The 23,015-nt window shown below is 40.1% G+C and overlaps 2 protein-coding genes across 2 annotated transcripts in view; one reads left to right on the top strand and one right to left on the bottom strand.

Annotated features, from left to right (window-relative positions):
- niban1b (niban apoptosis regulator 1b) overlaps positions 1-13,555 on the top strand; it is a 33,772-nt gene extending 20,217 nt beyond the window's left edge. Inside the window, exons 6-14 of the mRNA XM_017491389.3 lie at positions 2,323-2,438; positions 5,622-5,726; positions 7,118-7,280; positions 8,183-8,370; positions 9,173-9,319; positions 9,582-9,692; positions 9,808-9,915; positions 11,083-11,194; positions 11,933-13,555. Coding sequence (XP_017346878.1) covers positions 2,323-2,438; positions 5,622-5,726; positions 7,118-7,280; positions 8,183-8,370; positions 9,173-9,319; positions 9,582-9,692; positions 9,808-9,915; positions 11,083-11,194; positions 11,933-13,014 — 2,132 coding nt within the window. The 3' untranslated portion in view covers positions 13,015-13,555. The remainder of the gene's footprint in view (positions 1-2,322; positions 2,439-5,621; positions 5,727-7,117; positions 7,281-8,182; positions 8,371-9,172; positions 9,320-9,581; positions 9,693-9,807; positions 9,916-11,082; positions 11,195-11,932) is intronic.
- Positions 13,556-15,268: 1,713 nt separating this feature from the next.
- ccdc105 (coiled-coil domain containing 105) lies at positions 15,269-21,654 on the bottom strand. The gene is made up of 8 exons (XM_017490423.3): positions 21,081-21,654; positions 20,231-20,503; positions 19,162-19,266; positions 18,908-19,064; positions 18,596-18,762; positions 17,314-17,409; positions 16,988-17,101; positions 15,269-16,736 (listed from the first exon to the last, which is right to left on the bottom strand). The coding sequence occupies exons 1-8, from the start codon at positions 21,339-21,341 to the stop codon at positions 16,551-16,553; spliced, it is 1,359 nt and encodes a 452-aa protein (XP_017345912.2). The 5' UTR covers positions 21,342-21,654; the 3' UTR covers positions 15,269-16,550.
- Between the last annotated feature and the right edge of the window lie 1,361 nt (positions 21,655-23,015).

The raw sequence follows: 23,015 nt of genomic DNA, 5'->3' as shown, positions 1-23,015 counted from the left end.
GGGAAAAACCTAACACTCATCACGGAGGCCGTATTACGTAGATCATGTCTCACCAGTAAGAAAAGGCAATCTCCTTGTTGGTTAAGATTTTACCAGAAAACACGTGGCCTGTCAGATTCTTACACTCCTTGCATATAGGACATATTGCTCCATTAGTTATGGGGAAATGCACACAGGCATTACTTACACCATTTTTGTCAGATTGTAGCAACCGTTTAAAATCTGCGCTTAAAACATCCTCGTGTAGATCTGTTTCTGGTATAGGAATCCCTCTCTATTTAAGTAGATTGGAGATTTGGTGCTGTCAAGCGCACACACATACGCGTGTGCTCAATAACACTAAATTTAAAATACACTCACATACAAAGGCACAGACAGGTAGATGGATAGACTGGTAGGTACGTAAGTAGACAAATAAATAGACAGACAGAACCACAGACTAACAGGCACACTCTTCGAAAAAATGTTCCTTCTAGCACCCTGAAAACCTCTTCAGTTTCTCCTCACGTGGAAACCACACAACAGAGGGTTCCCCTTTCAGAAAAAGTTCCACGTAGAACCATTTAGAACGCTGGGACTGATAAAAGAGACATGTAAATAGAGCGAGAGAACAAGAGAAAGAGAGAGCAAAGATGTCCTGCCTACCCCGCAACTGCAAGGTTGCTGCTGTTGTTTTTTTCAGTGGCCTTGGTAACACTCTAATAATATCCCACTTACAGAAGCTGCTCTTCCTGTGCTGGAGAAACGACGGTCTCGATGACTCGGCTTTCGGTGGTTTTAGCGGTTAGCTCTCCTCTGCAGAGCATGGTTACACACCCTCTAGCATCAGGCATAAAGTACTGTTACCTATGCTTAGTGGAGATGTGCTGTTTTAACACCTTCTGATGCATGTGTGTGTCATATTCCTTAAATACCACATGGTCTATTTGTCATGCAAATGACTGATGCTGCCAAAATGCACAGGATGCACAGAATTATGTGTTCTGCATGAAGGCGATTAACTGGCTGATGTTCAAGTCCGGTATAACTTCTCATCAATGCATATAAGGATGCTGCCTGTGCATCTCTAATAGAATGATCAGGCCTGTTTACTAGCACTAGCGCTGGTTGTGTAAGTGCATGATGAGTACAGCATGTTGCAAGAGCTGTTTCTTAACCCACTTTCTAATTGAAGCACTCTTTCAGTTTCATCTCTTTATCCTCCCCTTTCTTTTGTTTTTGGTATTGTACTGACCACGAGAGAAGTTTCGTGAGGAGCTCATCACGCGAAGCAGTGAAATTCATATGAATTAATTTTTATTAGAGACGTACCAGCGTCATTTACCGATTCCAGAGCGCTGAGTTAGCGGATACCTGATACTGATCTGATACTGACATTTTGCTAAAGGTTTCAAAGGCTTTGGTGTAATTACATGCTTTTGTTATTATTTTCTGTCAATGATCAATAAAGAAATATTATTATTATTTTTGTTATTATTATTTCACAGTAAGTTTATGCTTCTGTTGCTTATGCAAGACTTCACCTGCATGATTTAAGAAAATTCACGGTATATCTTTTTTTTTTTTTCTTTCTTTGGTGCTATGTCTTTAAATGCACTATATAGCCAAAGGTTTGTGGATGTGATCATCACACCCATATGCAGGCGCTCTCTGAACTGCTGCCACAAAGTTGGAAGCACACAGTTGTCTAGAATGTGTTTGCATGCTGTAGGATTATTGATTTCCCTTCACTGGAACTAAAGGACCCAAACCAGTTCCAGCATGATACTGCCCCTGTGCACAATGTGAGGGGTGTGGAAGAACCTGAGTGTCCTGCACAGAGCTCTGATCTCAACCCCACTGAACACCTTTGGGATGAACTGGAATGCCAACTGCATGCCAAGCGTCCTCACCCAACATTAGTGCTTGCTCATGCAAAAATCCTCACAGCCACACTCCAAAATCTAGAGGAAAGCTTTCCCTGAGGTGTGGAGGTTATTATAGTAAAAAAAAACGGGGACTAAATGTGAAACGGTATGCAGAACAAAGCGCATACGAGTGTGATGGTCAGGTGTCCACAAACATTTGGCTATATAGTGTAAATGTTATTTTTTAAAATGTATAAAATAATAAAGTTTTCCCTCTTTTTTTTTTTTCTTTTTTTTTTTACTTTGACCACGTGCAGGATCTATATCACTCATCACCAAACACTTCATTTATGAAAATACATCAGCAGTTTGCATGGGGAAATAGGTCATATCTGATCTCATCTGATCCAATAGCAATCCAGCATTCCAGGCTGATGTATTGTTAATGCCTATTTCCTTCTCTGTCTATATTCAGACACTCTGAAGAAGACGACATGTGAAGTCCAAGCCTTCCTTAAGGCCATTCATTTTTACAGACAGGAGAAAGGACATTATGAATCATGGGAGATGCTAGTGGGCACCGACTGTCAAGTGAGCATCTTTACCATGTTTGTAGTCTATTGATGTGCATTATAAATAAGCTTGAGTTAAATCCCACCACTGCAGAACACTATAGTAAATCTCAACTACAGTGCCTAGAGATGGTGTGTGTAAAAAGAGAGGTGTGGGTTGTGGGTTTGGAGTGGAAAGATGGAGTGTGTGTGTGTGTGTGTGTGTGTGTGTGTGTGTGTGTGTGTGTGTGTGTGTGTGTGTGTGTGTGTGTGTGTGTGTGTGTGTGTGTGTGTGTGTGTGTGTGTGTGGAGGTGCCCTCATCTGTTAGACAGGCGTGCCTGAGTCGCAGCTCCGTTTAACTGACGTGACCACAAGGGAAATGTTTTCTTTTGCCTCTGAAAAACATAAAGTTATAAATAAAACATAAATAAATACAAGAAATTTTCTACAGTTGCAGTGGGAAATGCCCCTGTCCTTTAGCCTTATAACCATTCAAACAACTTCTCAATAAATTACAGAAAATATACTAATAGAAATTTTGTGTACTTTTGCTAAATAATGCAAGGCATTGCTGCTTTTATTTTCTACATTGAAAAACAACGTATGTTAATATCTTCAACGGAAATGTGAAAGTGAACATGAATTGTATGTAAAAACCAAATAAATCCGGTAACTGCTTTCTAATTCTGCAAATTATGAAAGAATCTTATATATGTACAAATATTCAATTTTTTTCTTTAAAGTATGTAGTATTACTTAGACGTCCTTACTGTATATTTCATTTTAAATTTCTTTTCAAACACTAATGACAGACATGAGTGTAGTGTTCTTTTAAATTACAAAAAAAAAAACCATTATTAATAAGTAACTATTATGGACCTATATAGAACTACATATATAGATAAGTTTCCATGCCTCCTCCCTGTTTCTGTGGAGTTTGCAGGTTCTCCCGGTGCTTCCAGGGGGTTTCCTCCAGGTACTCTGGTTTCCTCCTCCAGTCCAAAGACATGCATTGTAGGCTGATTGGCATTTCCAAATTGTCCGTAGTGTGTGAATGTGTGTGCCATTGTGCCCTGCGATGGGTTGGCACCCCGTCCAGAGTGTCCCTTGCCTTGTGCCCCGAGTTCCCTGGGATCGGCTCCAGACTCCCCGCGAGCCTGTGTAGGATAAGCAGTATGTAAAATGCATGGATGGATGGTCCAGTAGCCATGAAGCTTATTAATTTAACTCAAAGCTTAAGCTTTAAGCTTAATTTAACTCAGTTCATGGCTCACTGTGGTTGAATACATAAGTTCGCTTGAGATGCTCTGGGATAACAACCGTACACGTTTTGGAGAACTAGCTGGTCAACAGAGTGCGCATTACTGAATTCACCCACATAGACTTGCATTGACTTTCACTGATTTTTTTCAAGGTATTTTTCTTAGTATATATGAAGGATCAGAAGCTATTTTTGTGTTATGCAGAAAACATCATCTGATTTTGCATAACATTTTGAATTCAGTAGCAGACTGAGACATTTGGACTGTAATAATAGGTGCTATTAATATCATTCTTATCCTATAATACCCCATACCATATTTGGAGTGAAATAAGGTGACTGCAGGCTCAGCCACAGGAAATCCAGTAGCCATGAAGGAAACACCTCCACTTTCCTCTCAGTATTGCTGAATCTTTGCCATTTTATTACCTCATTATCTCCCGGAAAGCTACTGACTTGTTATGTAAGGAAGCTGATCAGCAGAGCATTTGATCACAAACCTCTGACAGTTCTCAGGAAGCGATTTTGCATTCTAAAGGAGCGTCGTTTCTGTGACTGGCATCTTACTTTTACAGAAAAACGCGTTTAAGGTCGGTTTAGAGTTCCTAAGTTAGGTGCTTTTGTACTAGGATTCTCAAATTCCTTTAAAGATTATGCAAATGTATTTATTACTTAGCCTGCTGAGATGCTAACTATAATGCTGTGTAATTTCTCTTCACTATTTCGGTTTATTAATGCCTGATTACTATGGAAATTGTTCAGTGTTGGAAAACAGAAAGAATTTGGGGAAAAGAGGAATACTGTCATACACTCATAAGAGGCGCTACAAGAATATATACATGAAGTTGTAGAGAGGAAATGTAATGTTAGTGTCCTCGTATGTGGACAGTGGGGTTAAAAGTCAAATGCATTTGAGTATTAAAGTGCACCTATTATGTTTTTTTAAATATTACATGTCATGTAGTGTGTTATAGAGCTGTTTGTGAATGTAAAAAAAGTCAGCAAAATTTCAAAACTCAAAGCACACGACAAACGTAGGTTTGTAACAAAAATGCGGGGGGTGCGTCTGGTCTTCATCGGCTGCTCACTGGCAACGGTAGACTAATCACAACAGACTGGGGCATCTGACCAATCAGAGCAGAGTATGCGCTCTGAAAGGAGGAGTTTAGAATGAATCTTTTTAGAACAGATCATTTAACGACTCATTTGTGACACGGGGGGGGGGGGGGGGGTTATTTTACAATAAATCTATTGTATGAGACCTTTAAAACAAAATTAGGCGCGTTTCAAAACCATAATATGTGCGCTTTAAAGAATCTATGACCAATAGTAGCAGAATATGAAGACTATGCATTCATATTTAAAAAATTTAAATTGTCACTTTTTTAAGCAAAGAAAATCATGACGATGAAATATTAATTCCTATTTATTTATCTGGTTACTAGTTCCCAATATGTATATATGTATGCTTCTTCGAATAAAAAGGTCTTGACATTTTTTCATTTTTTTCAGAACTTTTTTTTTTATTAATGGTGTTTGGTAATTTGTTGACTGTTTTCTTTGTTTCTTATAATGCTTTGTGTTTGGCTGTTAGCGTGGCTGTAGATGCACATAAAGCAAATGGCAATTTTGCTTAGTTTAATATAACAGGCTGGTTTTTTATTTACAGGTCTGAGTGCTAGACAGGAAAGCACACAGCTAAAACCTGTCTGATTTGCACATCGGTGAACCTTATCTCAAAAAGTACTTTCAGTTTTAGGAACAGTCTACTTATTCATAGTTTAGATCAGAGACTGCGATACAATGTTGTCAGGGTTCCAAGTAAAACCCTTTAACAACAGTCATTTATGTTTATTTATAGCACCAATACTATTTTTGTGAGGTTCCTCAAACGTGTGTGTGTGTGTGTGTGTGTGTGTGTGTGTGTGTGTGTGTGTGTGTGTGTGTGTGTGTTTGAGCAGGTGCTGGCCAACCTGGTGATGGAGGAGCTCTTGCCATCCCTGCAGACAGAGCTATTGCCCAGGCTGAAGGGGAAAAAGGCTGAGAGGAAGAGAGTGTGGTTCATGGTGAGTAGCTCTGTATAGACAAAACTGCAGAAAGTCATTCCAACATCAGCAGTGACATGGCTCAAATTTTCATACACGATAATCTCAGTCGCATTTCATTCCAGTCGAGCAGCTGACTTACAATAGGATGCCAAAGTGCACTACTGAAATCTTTTTTTTTTTTTTTTTTTTTTTTATTTCATCAGAAAACAAGAAAATTCATATCCCTCACTTCACTAATCTTATTTATTGAAAGCATCAGACAGATAGCTTTATGTATGTGAGGCAGTGGGGTACTTAAGTATACATGAGTGTGTTAGATGGTTATTCTTGTTTGGGATCCCTGTGTCTGTCTTAATGGTTTTATTTTATGCTTGCTGCAGTTGTATGGTGAGGGGAAATAAATATCCGGGCACTTTTTAATATACTTCCAGTGCATATATCCACTTCAAATTTACACAGAATGTCTTTTGACTTTGTATTTCCTAATAGAAACAAAAAACATGTATGTATAAGTATAAACAAAGATCAAGACGTCTCAAGGCCTTCATGAAGTATTTTGGCTGTATGGTTAGCGTCGTTGTTGTTGTTGTCTCCTCTAATATATTCTCGTACATTGCTATCCAGAGTATTTTGTTCCCAAAGAGTACTAAGTTGTCTGAGTGCTTTTACACCTGCATCTCTGGAGTTTTGCATGAGCTACAGAGATGATGGCGCTATACAAATAAAAGTGAATTAAATTGAATGATTGTTGTGCAGCTCATTGCTTATTGCGCATTGTTCTTTGTGTAACTGTTGTTTTCGCTGCTTTCAGGTCATCCTGCAACTCCTTTGGAGTGTCTGATGGCCTCTCTCTTACCTTCCTTATCATTAGTCTCAGAGATTTTACCGCACCTGTCCGGCGGCAATTAGTTGTGGTTCCGTGAACTTTCCACCTGCAAAATATCAAACCAGTCGTACTGATAGGGATATTTATGGACATTGCTTTGGCTCTCTACCTTTTTCCATTTGAGTGTTCTTTAATAATGTTGTCCTTGAGAACTTTAGGAAGCTTCTTCTCCTTCACCATGGTTGTGAATTAAAGTGTCTTAAATTATGACACCAGGTGCAATCTGCACGATTTTATTTTTTGCAGCATTTATATTTACAACTTGATATCATGTACTGTATATTGAAACATATCTTTGTATGTGCCGATTAATACATACTTATTAAATTCATATTTATCAGTATAAAGTCAAAAGGCTTGTGTGTAAATGTGAAGTGGCTATATTCAGTATTAAATAACAAACACTAATGTGTCAGAATACTTATTTCCCCTGACGTTACGTACATCACTTTGGTTTAAATGTGATTAATAATCGAACAAAATAATAAAATAACAAATAAACATGCTTCCTTACTTTTTCCAGACGGTGGAGGTGACGTACGAGCTGGTGCAGGAGCAGCTGAAAGAGGGACTACAGAGACTGAAGGAGGAGTGCAGCGAGATCGCCAAACTGCAAGAGACACTCATTCGTTCCGACATGGACCAGCTCATCAACTCCAGCAACTTCCTGAAGTCCAAACTACAAGGTGAGGAATAGAGATGAGGAAAAACTATGGATTCTTAAATGTATCGCGATTCGTTAAGTACCTCGTTAATAACTATTATACACATACAAGCTGGAGTGAAGTATCATTAAAAAAAACATGCACAGTATCATCCAATGCAATGTAATTACTTTTAGTGACCCCCCTTTTTTTTTTTTTATAAAAGATTACATTAATTAACATGCCAGATAATGCTTCATAGTCAGTGCAAGGGTTCAGTAGATTGGTTAGAGAAAACGCTAGGATGTTTGTAACAGATCCAAGCGTATCATTCTGGTCTTTCAGTAGTATCTTTCTTGTTATTAGAACAAAGAAATACTGTTTTCTATGCTTTTTATCTCTTAAAATATTAGACTGACCTCTTTTAGAAATCCTATGGCATATGTCAAGCAACATAACCTGAAAATGTGAAGTAATCATCTATCACAGTGCATAACACTAATGGAATAACAGTTTCAGATTTTCCTATCACTGTACACCATCATATCAATTACACCTCCCCTATATATAAACTGCTTAGCATATAAAGAGCTGATATGAATGTTGTCTTGTTCTCTGTGTGTGTCTTAAGGAGCCAAATATATGATCAGTCCTACTCTAATACAGTTGATGCCTCTATTTTCAATATTTTTAATTTCCATTCCTTTAGGGAATGTCCATCAGAGGTTCTAATATTCATTCTCATAATGTTCTCATTTCTTTTGTGAAAATCTATTTGCAAAAGTCCTCATTGCAAGGATACCAATACAGTCTGTCTGTAGATATCAGATCACAAAAGACATACGTAGTTTCTAAACTTAAATGTAGGTGTGTCCGTGTCAAAGTCACAAAGTGGACATGCCTTGAAAGCCATGTTGTAGTATTTATATATGCATGTTTCTCAGGCCTTGTCTCTGAGCCAGCGATGAAGTTCTGCTCTGAGAGTGTATCTCCGTATCTGGCCTCTATTCTGGAGGAGCTGATGGCTCCGGTGAGTTCAGGCTTCCAGGCTGTGAGGCAGCGTTTGGAGACAGAGCTGAACCGAATCTGCAAGGACTTCCAACCTGGAGGAACTAAAGAAGAACTTACTAAAGTAAGACTCGGAGGGTGGGGGTGGGGGGTCATTGTAGCACATGGACATTGTAGCACATCACTACAACAGAAGCTAATACAGTGTTAGCTCAATTAGTAATACTCTGGGTATATACGCTGATTAATTATCTGAGTTTTTGTTGTTTAAAAAGTGGGAAAACCATGGGATTGGTACATCTCTAGCTGATGCTGAATGCTGGTATTTGAATGTGTATGGTGTTAGTGGTCTGTGAAAGAGAATGAGGTTGTTGCTTGCTGAATGTTGGTCTGTGATTCAAAATATTGGTGTTGCTGCCCCCAACAGCTTCAGTAGGGCATTACATTCTACCCAGAAATAGTGGGTTATGTGGGTTATCATTGTTATAAAGGGTTATAAGGGTCGATATGTTGACATTGAGGGCGCACGGTGGCTTAGTGGTTAGCACGTCCGCCTCACACCTCCAGGGTCGGGCGTCCGATTCCCACCATGACCATGTGTGTGCGGAGTTTGCATGTTCTCCCCATGCTGCGGGGGTCCAAAGTGTCCGTAGTGTATGAATGGGTGTGTGAATGTGTATGTGATTGTGCCCTGCGATGGATTGGCACCCTGTCCAGGGTGTACCCTGCCTTGTGCCCGATGCTCCCTGGGAAAGGCTCCAGGTTCCCCGTGACCCTGAAAAAGCGGTATAGAAGATGGATGGATGTTGATATTGGTGGAGGATGTTCTTTGATAGTGTTTGTTGGTGAATCATTGATGCTGTTTGTTGTTGAATGTTGGTAATTAATGGTAGAGTAAATGTTGGTTTCTGTATCACATTTATAAGGCTTTAGAAGAGGTGTCTCATGCCCAGCTGGAGGACTGTTATCAGCATGTCTCCGTACTGAAGGAACAGCTGCAGGAGCTGCGCAGCCGCTTCAGGTTCTCCAACTCCACATTGGTGGTGCATAAGACACAGAGCCACATGCAGCAGGTAGGCCTCACGGTGCAGCTCCGCTGTGGGGACCATTATCTCCTGAGCACTCTCTCACTCTCATACTGTTTCACTGCAGTGCTATTTTGTTGTCTTTAGCTCGGTCTTGGAGGCACAGAAGTACTCTTCATATAATCAGTTATGGTTAACGTTAAAATTCCGTGGCTCCCTCTGTAATTTACCATAATATACCTTATGAAGATACACACTTGTGTCAGTTGTTGTAAGCATGCTTGTTTTATGAGTGCTTTGCTTATTTTAGCTGATGGAGAATGCTGTGTACACATTTGAGTTGCTGCTTCAGTCAGCCATGAATGATGAACCTGACAAATTGGCCACAGTCATGGAGAAAGCCAAGCTCCGAGTGCTTAAGGTGGCCATACATTAATCATAAAACGTTCAATTTTACCTAAACTAGTCCATAAAAAGACTATTTAATAACTATTAGCTTGTGGATATCAGATTAACGCCCTATTTATCACTTTCAGCAATATGACTATGATAGCAGCACAGTGAGGAAGAGGATTTTCCAGGAGGCTCTGGTGGACATCACACTGCCAGCCATCAGGAGAAACCTGGCACCCAGCTGTAAAACTGTAACTACTAGCACGCGCACACTAGGGCAAATGTCTAATTTGTACAGCTTTCATGTCCCTGGGAAAATAGTATACAAAATGAAAAATCTATCATATCAGACTTGAGTGTTATAATAAATAGGCAGCAGAACTGTATTGAAACAAGACAGAAAGAAAGATTAAACTCTGATCAACCCAGCTGCACAGTTATCACACTTGGCCACATATTATAATGAAGCCTGTCCCCTTGGCAGCACTCCAGGGTATTTCCAGGCATATGATCAGGCCCCTATCTACTCGAATGGAGAGAGAGAGAGAATATGATATTTTAAACATGAATTTGAAATGACAAATATTGTTTGAATAATATGTGGACTTCTAATCTACCAAAAAAATTAAAAAATAAGTCAAATTATTCTAGCCACTGCTCATTTCTCCATAAAATTTGATGCAGATGCTTGACAAAGCCAACCTTACTGACGTCAGATTTAATTGAAGATACATTTATAAACATAGGTGAGCCAATTTTCCATCCTGATAAATCAAATAAGCAAATAAACAAATCCTTATTTGATATTAACAAAACACAGAAAGAAGTGAATTAAAGACTGAAAAACAGACTACCAAAATTAATAACATCACATCTGACATGCTTTAATAGTAATACAAAATTATATTTATATAATGTGCTGATAAAGATCCATATCTGCTTGAATGATTCACATTTATGAATGAGATGTTGACGTAAATCTCATTACCGGTATTTTAGCTCAAGGTTCCAGTGTGTGCAATTGTGATTATTATATCAGTGTTATTTGTTTTTTTTATTATTATTTTTATTATCACTTATATTAATCTACCTCCTATACTTGCTATAGAACATATTGGCTTTAATTATTTAACTGCATATTAAGATTTTCTCAAATTGTAAAAATGTTATGCTCAAATTTACACACACTCCGACCAGACGTCAGTTTACCAATTACAAATGCGCCAAAGATGATGAATATGGACAGTTGATTGCATTTGCATATTTTACTTGAATGAATAAGGGCAAAACCCATTAAGGACTGTTGCAGAGAGCCTGGCCCCATGCGTTCGAATCTGATAGGCCTGCCATGTTCCTCTTTACTAAGATTTGTGTCTTTATCTGTACCGAATGAGATTTCCTTTTTTATTTTCCTGTAGGAGCTGCAGAAATATGAGCAGTACATCTTCGCTGATTACACAAACTTCATCCAAGTGGAGAACATCTATGAGGATATAATGCTGAACACCCTGAATAACGAAGTAGACAAAGGTAAAATGGCTTTAGTCTTATTGTAGTACTTTACTGTTCAGTCCATACAGGATTTCCTGGAGATTTGTTTGTGATTGTTGCGGCCAAAAATGCTCGATTTTGCTGCGGCTTTTACAAAAATTTGCACTGCAGTGTGCAGTTTTGTGCTTTTTTTTTTTTTTTTTAGGAAAACTACTTGAATTGACGACATTGTTTTGCACGGTCATTCACAGAGATGTTTGTTGGTAAATGAGACCTTTTAGCTGTACTCATGTTCGACACACGTGACTCGGAGACTGCTTTGGCTGAATGCACGTTATGATGACGTCACATGACACGTTGGGATGATGTCACGTGGCACGTCTTGGCTCAAATCTGCAGAACATTTGCTGTAATTTAGAAAAATTGCAAGCTCCTCCAAATATTGCGGCATTTCCTTGATTTTGCGTTCATTTCTGCGATCCTGGCGGGACTGACTATTACACAACATTATGAAATTTTTATGATGTTTATATTCAGAAAATTCTAGTTAGAGGTAAACATCAGAAATATACTGATATGTAACTTGGGCAAAGTTTTCATCCTGACATCTGAAGATTATAAGTTCGAATCCCAACAGTGCTACACTCCAAAAGTTCAGAGAGCACGTAATTGTCCTGCTGTCTTGGTGAAAAAGACTGCCCGTCTCTCAACTGTCTAGCTTCTTTCATAGGAATGTCTTACTTTGCCGATCTCATGATGTCTTTTTTTTCCGTACAGTTGTGAAAGAAGCGGCCACTCTGAAGAAGCACAACCTGTTTGTGGACAGCACTGAGCTGCAGTGTCTTAGTCAGAGCAGTCTGATAGACAGCCGCACTCCACCTCTCTCATCCCCCTCCAGTCCAGCCAAAATGCAATCTGCAGTTGCAGCACAAAAAGCTGAGCAGATTTCCAGCTCCTCAATGGTGGACAATGGCAGTCCAGAGAAGCAACCATTGGAGAACAAGCAAGAGCTTGCAGATGAATCATCTCAGACAGTTGATGCACAACCATCTAAGCCCAGTGAGGTTTCAGCAATACCTAGTATGCCTCCTTGTGTTTCTGCAGATTCCCCAGATCTATCTAAGGTCCCTTCAATATCCATATCTGATTCCTCAGAACTGAAGTGTGAAATGTCTGTGGATAAACCTGACATGGTGTCCTGCACCTCATTACCAGAAGCAGATGATGCTACAGCTCAGAGCCAAGCTATGACTGATTTCAACACTTCTCCTGTAATTATTGTGTCAGAACCCGAGTCGCTTGCAGATCAAACCATTTCTGTCCACCTACCAATTGAGGTGAACGCAGAATGTCCTGTTTCTCCAGCATCTGTGAAAGAAAATCAAAATGTCAGTGTTTCAGATGAGACGGAGGTTGATGCTGCAAATCAGTCTCATTCTGAGATCGGTGATGATGTGCCCGCACCCCCTGAGGAGCCACACAGTGATACAGTCCAGCCTGATACAACCAATGCTGAAAATCCTTCAGGTTCCCAGACTAAAGACACAGATGACACTCAAACTGAAATACCTTCCTGTGATCCATCTCCCTCTACAGTCAGTGAGAACGCAGCAGAGAGTGTGATGGAGAGCTCCACCACTACCAACACAAACAGACTCCCTAATATCCCTGATCTTCCAGCAGGGGGCGACATGACTGAACAGTCTGCAAAGGTAGAGACTGCCCGAGACTCTTTCACTGAGGATCAAGAAGCAGAAGATCCGCTGGACAGCGTGAAATCAATCAGAGATCTGGTGGTGGAAATCATTGAGGTAGAGGACATTGTGAGTCCCTGTCCAGATAGTAGGGTAACTCAATAGAGGCCTCCATAGTGAATTAACTCCTAAGGGTCTTACTGCACAGGGGCTTTTACAAACAACTAAAAAGAAAAAAAACATATTGTGATTGCATCTTACTTAGTTACAGTTTAGACTGAAAATGCTTTATATATATATATATATATATATATATATATATATATATATATATATATATATATATATATATATATATATATATATATATATATAATATTGTAATTAAATCTCATCACATTTTTTTAAGATAATAAGAATAAATAAATAAATATAAGTTGACATAATTTAGTTAGCACTGCACTTTGTATGTAACACTTATTCATTGTCTTTTGAATATCTCAATTTTATTTGCAAAAGCTTGTGTATTAATTAGTATTACATTCTACTTAATTACTTTAAAATACGATCTCTAATGAGGGAACAGTGTTTTACACGATACATCAGTGAGCTCAGTGCCACTGAGTGTGTAACCATGTGTAGATGAACATTACTTCATATATATTCATCTGTTTCATAACTGCAATAAACTGATATTTTCTACCTAGCATGGTAAGGATTGTTTTAAAATTCAAAATATGGGTGTCACTTCGTTCATGATTTTTTAAAATAACCAAGAATTAAATGCAATGGTTAATAGAGGTTAATAGAAACTACTCCTAAATGCTTAGCTTACATAGGATCCCGGAGCTTCTGTTTAACTGTCATGCACAAACTTTCATTTTGGCACGATGCTGAATATATCTGCCATATAATAATGGAAAGGGATCTGATTTTCACTCTCACTTTCAGTAACTGCTTTATCCTGGTCAGGGTCACAGTGGATCCAGGGCCTATCCTGGGAAAACTGGGCATGAGGCATGATTACACCTTGGATCACAGGGCAGCGTGCACATATACTCATTAACACCTAGCGGCAATTCATCTTAACCAGTCCACCTACTGGCATGTTTCTGGGAGGAAGGATTCCTCCTTGGAACCTGGAGGAAACCCATGCGGACATGGAGAGAATATGCATAGACTGTAACCCATGTTCAGTAATGACAAGAAACACGGTAAAAACACTTGGAACCTATGGATTTTCCATTATGTGAGATTTTTTTTCCCCATGATTTTACTAATGGTGAAGAAGATGAAGCTGGCACAGTATTGTTGCTCCTTTACAGGTCTGTAAACACAATCTGTATACAGCTCTGAACTGTGTGAATGGCCTGCTATGCCTAACGAATCAATTAAAAAATAATTTAACAAGAATAAGGCAGTTCTTTCCTTCTCTCCATTAACATGCATATTGTGTGTATATATTGTTATAATGGCTTTTTAAGCAGTTGCTCTTGAAAGTGATGTCATGACAGTCCTTGCTATGACTAACTCTACAATAGTTGAACCACCATAGGGGCGGAGCTTTGTGTACATGGGCTGGAATGGGGGTGTGTTCAAGGAGTAGAAAAAGAATTCAAATCTTACTCAATTCCACCCATTTTACCATAAGAGACCTAAATTTCCGGCCCAATGTCTGCTTAAAGCATTGGTAAATCTACTCTGATTACAAACTTTTACAATTGAGGCCAGAAACAGGTGTTATCATTACTGCCTCATGTCGAGAAAGGATAATCTTTTTAGTCCTGATGAAGTATGGGAATCTCTGTTACTGTACATAAGAATGCTCCTTCTTTACTTATAAAAATGTCACACAAAGCGTATTAAAGCTAATATGGCTACTGGAGATTTAATAAAAGTAGATTGTTGTAGAAATTGGCCTACTTTAAGTAAATTAAATTTCTGACATCATCACAAGAATGGAACTCTTTTATACAACATATAAAAGAAACTCAGTGGGGTTTTTTCCTGGGTTTTCCAGTTTCCTCCCACCTTCCAAAAACATGCCAGTTGGTGCTTTGGCTGTGCTATGTTGCTCCTAGATGTGAATAAGTATGTGACTGTGTGTATTTGATGCTTTGTGATCAACTGGCTTCCCATCCAAAGTGTATTCGTGGTTCCGGGAGAAGCTCTGGATCAATCCCAATCACTGTTGCACTCAGAATTCTCAAAAAAATAATAATAATAATGATAATTTAATTGGGACCCAAATAGCATTGCCTGTAATATAAATATTGTAAACAATGTAAATGCTTCTTTCTTTCCAGTACATTTGTAAAGGTGTAATAATGACCATGCCAACCAAAATACAGAGACATCTTAAACATAGTTTTCCTTCAAATTAATCACTGATTTTTAAAGACAAAGACACAAACAAAGGCTTAAGATTAATTTTATTTAATGATCACCAGATGTATGGGTCAGTATGGGCCATTGTGTCAGTTAATACGATCTGTTCAAAAAAGCATCAATACGATCTACACACGTAATACACTCACACTGTCAACCCTGTATAATATAGTGATGGGAAGTTCGGATCATTTTACTGACTCGGATCTTTGAATCTCGTTCAGCAAAATGAACGAATCTTTTTTTGAGTCATTTCGTTCACTTCAGCAGAATATAATAAAAATGTTACATGTTAAATTCCCCAACACATCTAGTATTTACACAAATGTTGATCACGTTTAAAATAAGAAATAAACCAATCGGCTAATGCAACCAAGGCCAAATTATGAGAAACAGAAATTATTAATTAATTGCTTAGCTGGTCTTCAGGCTATGTAGTCTGTTAGTTCACCTCACCTCCCGATCCGAGTCGATGAACGAACGACTCGAACCCGAAGACTCGAGAGGTGAACTAATCCGTTCTGTTTCCTGTACAGAACCTATGGGGATGGTGCAGCACAAGCGAAGTCAACATAAAATGAACGAATCACTCTCTGCGACAATTCGTTGTTCCCAAGACATATTAAAGTGCACCTATTATGGTTTTTCAAATATTACCTTTCATGCAGTGTGTTATAGAGCTGTTTGTGAATGAAAAAAGTCTGCAAAGTTTCAATCAAAAATCAAAGCGCACGACAAACGTAGTTATTGACTCCCAAAAGAAGGAACCTATTCTGAACAGCTGGAACGAGTCGTTAGTAATTCCAGACTCACTTCCTGTACTAACCTATGTAGGGTTGTAAAAAAAAAAAGCCCCACCTCTGCTTTTCATCAGCTGCTCGCGAACAGAAGGACCTGAAACTCGTTATGGTAGTGGGCGTTTCCTTATTGAAACACGCTGAAAGTGGTAGACCAATCACAACACACTGTGACATCTGAGCAATCAGAGCAGAGTATGCTCTCTGAAAGGAGGAGTTTAGCATGAATCCTTTAGGACGGATCATTTAATGAGTCGTTTTGACACTGGGGGAAAAGGTAATGCTGTGGTTTAAATTATGAGCACATTAAAGTGTTTTGTGACCTTGGATGCGAATACAATCTATTGTATGGGACCTTTAAAACTAAATTAGGCACGTTTCAAACCATAAAAGGTGCTCTTTAAAGATGAAGGAATCAAAATGAAGGAATCGTTCATGAACGACAAATCACCAGTATAAAACTGGTCACAGAGGTGTACTTATGAGTTTGAAAGTGCAGACACAGAAGTGATTGTTTTATGTGCTTACTGAGTGGACAAACATGTGAGGTATATTCCTTCTTCGAAGCCGGACTACAGCGGAGTCCACACTCGCTGCCACTCTCTTTGCACACGAGTCGTCCTCCAGCTGCAAGTGTGCAACCTCCAGCTCTTCTACTGCTTTCTCTGCACGCTCCAAATGCTGCTTCAGCATAACACTGCCCTAGAAGACAGACATAATAGTGTACCTTTTATTACACCACACAGTGTCAGAAAACTTTGCATTAAACAAAAAATATTGATGCACCCATAGTTGTCTGGTAAATTATTCAGTGATATCCAAACCACTTAAGCATTTAAAATGCTAATAATTATGTCTGTCATTGTTCTGGAAATAATAGCTAAAGTGGATTATAAACATGTGGAGATATGCAATTAGTGAATGTTGTTATGATATCATGTTGATTACACTACCTGTGTTAGGAGTCTGGACTCAGGCAGCTGAACACTTGGATGTCTCTCATAGGCTTGCACAACAGGCCTGTTCATCCTCTCTCTGCAGAATAGGTCATCAGAGGAGACTGGACCCTACAGCAGAATGATAGAGTGCAATAAATAATGCTGTTTACTCCTATAAATATTTGGTTAATTAGTCTAATATTACAACATGGCTAACAATGTCCAATGTACAGCAAGTGGGGAGATTTTCCTGATATCAAGGACTGATGCAAAAGTCAAACTGACTACAACATGCATCAATACAGCAATGCTGTAGCAAACATATCAATACCAAAACATACCAAAGTTCTACCATGACTGTAGCTGGCACACTGCATCTGTCTCTGTTTACGGTAGATGGCCTGTCTAGTGGCTGCTGAGCTCAGCGTTAGACGTTGCTAAGAAAGAAAGATTTAGCCAAATTAAGAAACAACACTGCCATGCAATGTATGTGCAAATGTGGGCACATTTATAGTGGGTGGAAATCACATTTTAATTGTTAACACAGAATAATTTTTCCCATTTAAAACATTTTCAGAGTTAGGTCAGTTTATGTTGTTACAAAATATGATCCACAGCACTGAAGGCTAAGCTAGCTAACACTAAGCTGCTAAGCTAGCTAACTAGCCAAAAAATGGCAAACATGATACGCTACAGCTTATCAATCATTACACACGAGATTAGCTAATAATGAACGTTGAACAGTTGTGATTGATACAGTGCATTTTAGCAGGTTTGGTTAGTGGTATATAAATTGCAGATAATAAAATATTAGAGACTGAAATATTACAGCAGATGTTGTGTATGTGACAAATTAGTAGACGTTAAAAATGGCTAACTATCAGTGGTTAGCACGTTCGCCTCACAAGTCCAGGGTTGGGGGTTTGATTCTCACCGTGGCCCTGTGTGTGTGGAGTTTGAATGTTCTCCCTGTGCTGCGGGGGTTTCCTTCGGGTACTCCGGTTTCCTCCCCCAGTCCAAAGACATGCATGGTAGGCTGATTGGCATGTCCAAAGTGTGCATGTGATTGTGCCCTACGATGGATTGGCACCCCGTCCAGGGTGTACCCCGCCTTGTGCCCGATGCTCCCTTGGATAGGTTCCCCGTGACCCAGTAAGTATAAGCGGAATAGAAGATGGATGGATGGATTTATCTACGTGGATTTTCGAAGACATAGTTCTTAACTTCTAGAGCCCTCTGTTGCCTGTGTGGTGAATTGCAGTTGCTATGGCTGTGTGTCGAATTGCATATTAGTTAACAAAATCTTACACTATACACTTGAGTATGTAGTACCAAGATTTTTGCAGGGTAGTAAAGTCTTAAATTACGGTACAGTACCTGACATAACTGCATGCCAGAACAACCACTAATTTTAAAACCTAAATCGTCTGGTCTATAATCTTGTCAATAAATTGTACTATAAAAATTACTACTAAAAAGTAAGGATGTTTTTTTGTTTGTTTGTTTATTTGATAGTTTATTTGATAGTTTGATAGATATGATAGTTTTAGTTTATGACCAAAATCGCTGCAAAAAAAAAAGGCATTTAGCCTATAAAGAACAACTTCTAGATTCTCATCTAACCTGTAGACTCTGCGTTTCTGCAATTTTCTTCAACAGACCCTCATTGACTGAGCGATGCAGAGTTGCCTGTTTAATGACGGCGTCACACATGACCTGTTCAATGCTCCCGCTGAGCTGCTGAGACGTCTGCAACACAGCTGCTGATGACTCTAGCGCCTCTTTACACTCTGTGTGTGTGGATTTGGGAGACGAATTCAGCACACACAAGTATTAAACAAAATCCCAATTTACTGCAGATTCTTTTGAGATTATGTTTTCACTCATGTGAAAGAAAGTTATCATCTGAATTCAAATTACAGTGTCACACAGTACCTGGGGTAAATGGACCAGAGGGGTCAGGTTTCAGTGACAGAGGAGAGAGTGAGAGATGTACAGCTGCTGAAGGTGATCCATGTTGAGGGAGCAGATCAATTACCCTGGATCTTTCAAAGGCACAGTCCAGGAGCTGTCTGCTGCTCTGAACTAGGATCTTAAAGTCACAGAGATGTAAACACTATGTCAGATATACATGTTGTGCCCTTGCACCTTTTATATAGTATTTATATTGTCTATAGTCTAGTTTATACCTGCAGTTGAGTTAAAGTGTCTCTCAGCAGAATCTCCAATTTCTGCTTCAGCTCATTCAAGCCCTTCCTCTCATGGCAAAGCAGATGATCAGCTCCATCTTTTTCCTTCAAAGAAAAGCATTAGAATACATTCATGTATGAAAACATTAGCTGTGTCTGAAACTGAATGTTATGCTTGCTTATATTGATTGCCAATCCCATCCTCTCGGTTATATGGGAAGCGCTGCTTAAACTAGAAGTATGGGAATACTACAGATAATGGTGTACACGGTACACGTGTATGGTGGCTTAGTGGTTAGCACGTTTGCCTCAGGGGTTTCCTCCGCGTACTCCAGTTTCCTCCCCCAGTCCAAAGACATGCATGGTAGGCTGATTGGCATGTCCAAAGTGTCCGTAGTGTATGAATGGGTGTGTGAGTGTGTATGTGATTGTGCCCTGTGATGGATTGGCACCCCGCCTTGTGCCCCATGCTCCCTGGGATAGGTTCCAGGTTCCCCGTGACCCTGTAGGATAAGTGGTATAGAAGATGGATGGATGGATGGATTAATATATGTCTATCGCCCCTTCTGAAAATGGCAAATTTCAGCTTGAATTTGGATCACCAATGATTTCATTTAAGAAATGTGAGAGCACAAGAAATGTCTTGCTGTCTAATCATTACATTATGTCTAGTCTTAGCCTCATACACTCTGTATCCATGCATATCTTTTTTACACTCTTCCTGCAATGACAATCAGAACGTAGAAGGTAGAAATCTGATCGGTTCGCCGTACTTCCATGTATACACTACTACAGGAAACAACATTTTAAACGCTGCGGCGCAGTGAGTGTTTCCGTTCAAGTTGCAGTCACTGGATTCAAGAACGTTCACAGTACCACGTCTGTAAAAGATATTTTTGTGTGAAGAAAATGAGATCATCTCAGATGTGTACCGACAGGCTAGGGAAGAATGTCTTGTGGCTGGTCATGTGACAGTCATTTTGCCTCACCCTGTGAAAGTAGGTGGTTCTTATCAGCGTTATTTGACAAAACATACCAGACCCTGTAAATTTGATCCCTCCTCACTTACAGTCTCAGTGGCCGGTCTTCGTGTCCGCTCGTCTGTGGTTTTCTGGTTGATGAGCAGTGCTGTCCTGACACTTCGCAACAGTTTCTCCAGTTTCTCTTTCTGATGATCCAGCCTAGTGGCTTCCTCAGTGATCCTCCCTGCCTGCCTCCGCAAACGGCCTTCTACTTGCCGTACGGCACGGGTGTATTCAGCAGCCACTGCTACGCTGAGGCCTGCACTTTTCTCACGCAGCGCAGGCGGTGGGAACGGGCTGCTTGCGCCTAATGAATGCAACTTCAGTGAAAAAAATAGAGATGTTTGTTATACTCAGCTGCCACTTTATTAGCTACATCTACCCTGTACTGTCCTCTTCATCACAGTCAGCTAAGTTCTACAGTTACTGAGTGTAGCCCATTTGTGTCAGCCTCCTTGTGTCAGTATTTATCAAAGGATTAATGGCAAAGGATTGGGACCCTGTCCAGAGTGTACCCCGCCTTGTGCCCGATGCTCCCTGGGATAGGGGCCAGGTTTCCTCGTGACCCTGAAAAGGATAAGCGGTATAGAAGATGGATGGATGGATGGATGGATCCTCACAGACCTCCGATCATATCATTTCTGTGGTGGCCCATTCTCAGCAAAGCAGTGGCACTGATACAAGGCTTAGCGGATATGATGAGGTATTTAAACATGGTGCACACTTTTTAGACACCCAAACAGGCTCTAACATCTGGCCAGACGTGGTGCCTTTCCATGGATATGGGTGTAATGTGCATCACAACAGATGGCTACAGTCATTAACTGTCTACCTACTGTACAAAGTGTATCTGCATGATAGATGTTAGTGAACGCGCATATGGCCTGGTGACCTTACCATAGTCCCAGGGGATTTAGGTCGAGTTTTGATGTCGTCATCACGCTGCGTTCCGTTCACACTGTGAGCCAGAAGCGCTAAATCGGGGAGTTTAGATGGAAACGGTGGTGTCCGATAGCGTGTGGCGGAATCCATCGCGTGCACATGGTACTGGAGCACCAGGCGCTCGGCGCGCCGGATGGAGCACAGCGTCTCGTCCCGCCGCCCCTGAGCCCCGAGTCTGACCGCGGCACACGGAGCGGACCGAACCACACCTTTCATGACTGTTAGAACCAAGCACGATGGGTTAACTCAGACCAATCTACAGTTTATCTTTAAGAAGGGAAGTAAGATGGCTCTGCTGCTTCACGAGAGAAAAAAAATGTGTTGAGCGTTTCCACAGCAACGGTTAAAGCACGCGCTGCGTTGGGCTTGAGTGTCACGCGAGAGCGAGTCCCTTCCACTCTCAATAGTGTGCCAGTAGTAGGCTAGTACAGTGGTTTTCAAAGTGGGGGCCGCCAGGGTTTGTTGTGAAAAATAAATAATTACATGATTTTCACTTTCTCACTCTCAGACAACCACACACACACACACACACACACACACACACAATCAATTCCTAATCTAATGTAATGTAAAGATGCAAGATGTGATGATTAATTTAAAAGGCGGGGGGGTCTATTCAGAAGTCTGTATTTTTAATGCGTTCTAAAGACATCTTGCAAAAGGGGGGCCTCGGTCAAATGTTACTGCCATTTGGGGGGCCTTGCCCTGGAAAAGTTTGGGAACCACTGGGCTAGTACTCATCTAACAGGCTAGTACCCATCTAACAGGCTAGTACTCATCTATCAGGCCTACTTTTCACTAAGTAAACACTCATCTAGAAACCCTTTACTGTTCTTATAAGACTAAATAGTTGTTTATCAGGTTTGCAGGGAGCTAGCATGAAGTTTTTTTTAATGATGACAAAGTACTCCTGCAAGTCATTCTGAATAACAGCATCTGCTAAATCAATTCAAGTCAACACATTTAAACTTGAACGTCATTTAAAAAGGGATTAAACTGGTGCTTTCTTGTCACACAAGTGACAAGTAAACAGGAATCACCGTTTTAACCAGATAGATCAAGTTCATCACGACAAACTCTGACGTTGGATTAAGAAATCCAGTCTGAAAGTGGTTCAAAAGCTTGGAGATGGTTTGAAGTTGAAATAAAGAAAGAAAGGGTGAGAGACAGACAGAAAGACAGACAGTTAGGTGCTGGTAGGAAGATAGATGACAGAGTGATACAAGTAGAAAGACAGAAGGAGCGAGAGAGTGAGACCGGCAGAAAGATGGAGAGTTAGTCGAAAGACAGGAGTGAGAGAGTAATACAAGTAGAAAGATGGAGAATGTTATTCGAAAGACAGAAGGAGAGTGAGACAAGCAGAAAGATTGAGTGTTAGTCAAAAGACAGAAGGAGTGAGAGAGTGAGACAAGCAGAAAGATTGAGAGTGTTAGTCGAAAAACAGGAGTGAGAAAGTGATACAGGTAGATTGATAGAAAGAAATATGGAGAAAGTGTGCGTGTGGGTGTGCTACTGGTAGAGAGATAGAGAGATGGATGGAGAGAATGTGTGGCATTGATAGAGAGAGAGATGAATTGAGAGTGTCACAGGTACACTGACAGAGTGAGAAGGAGAGAAGAGAGGATTCAGGCTGTGTGCATGCAGGTGTGTGTGTAAGAGAGAGAGAGAGATTGATTTGACAGCTGGAGTTTGAATCCCTCCGAGCCAGGTTCTGAGCTTTCCGCTTTCCGTCAGTGTAAGTCTATGGGAGTTTTGAGGATTTTTGATCGATACGGGAAAACAGTAAGTCTGATCGGTTAGAAAAAATACAGCATGATCAGACCTGAAGAACTCCACTAAGTTTGAAGAAGCTTGAAAGCTCAAGGAGTTATATCAGTTAGACATTTTCAA

The sequence above is a fragment of the Ictalurus punctatus genome, chromosome 17, assembly GCF_001660625.3.
Source record: "Ictalurus punctatus breed USDA103 chromosome 17, Coco_2.0, whole genome shotgun sequence".
Classification (NCBI taxonomy): Eukaryota; Metazoa; Chordata; class Actinopteri; order Siluriformes; family Ictaluridae; genus Ictalurus; species Ictalurus punctatus.
This window is presented reverse-complemented; position numbering and strand designations above follow the sequence as displayed.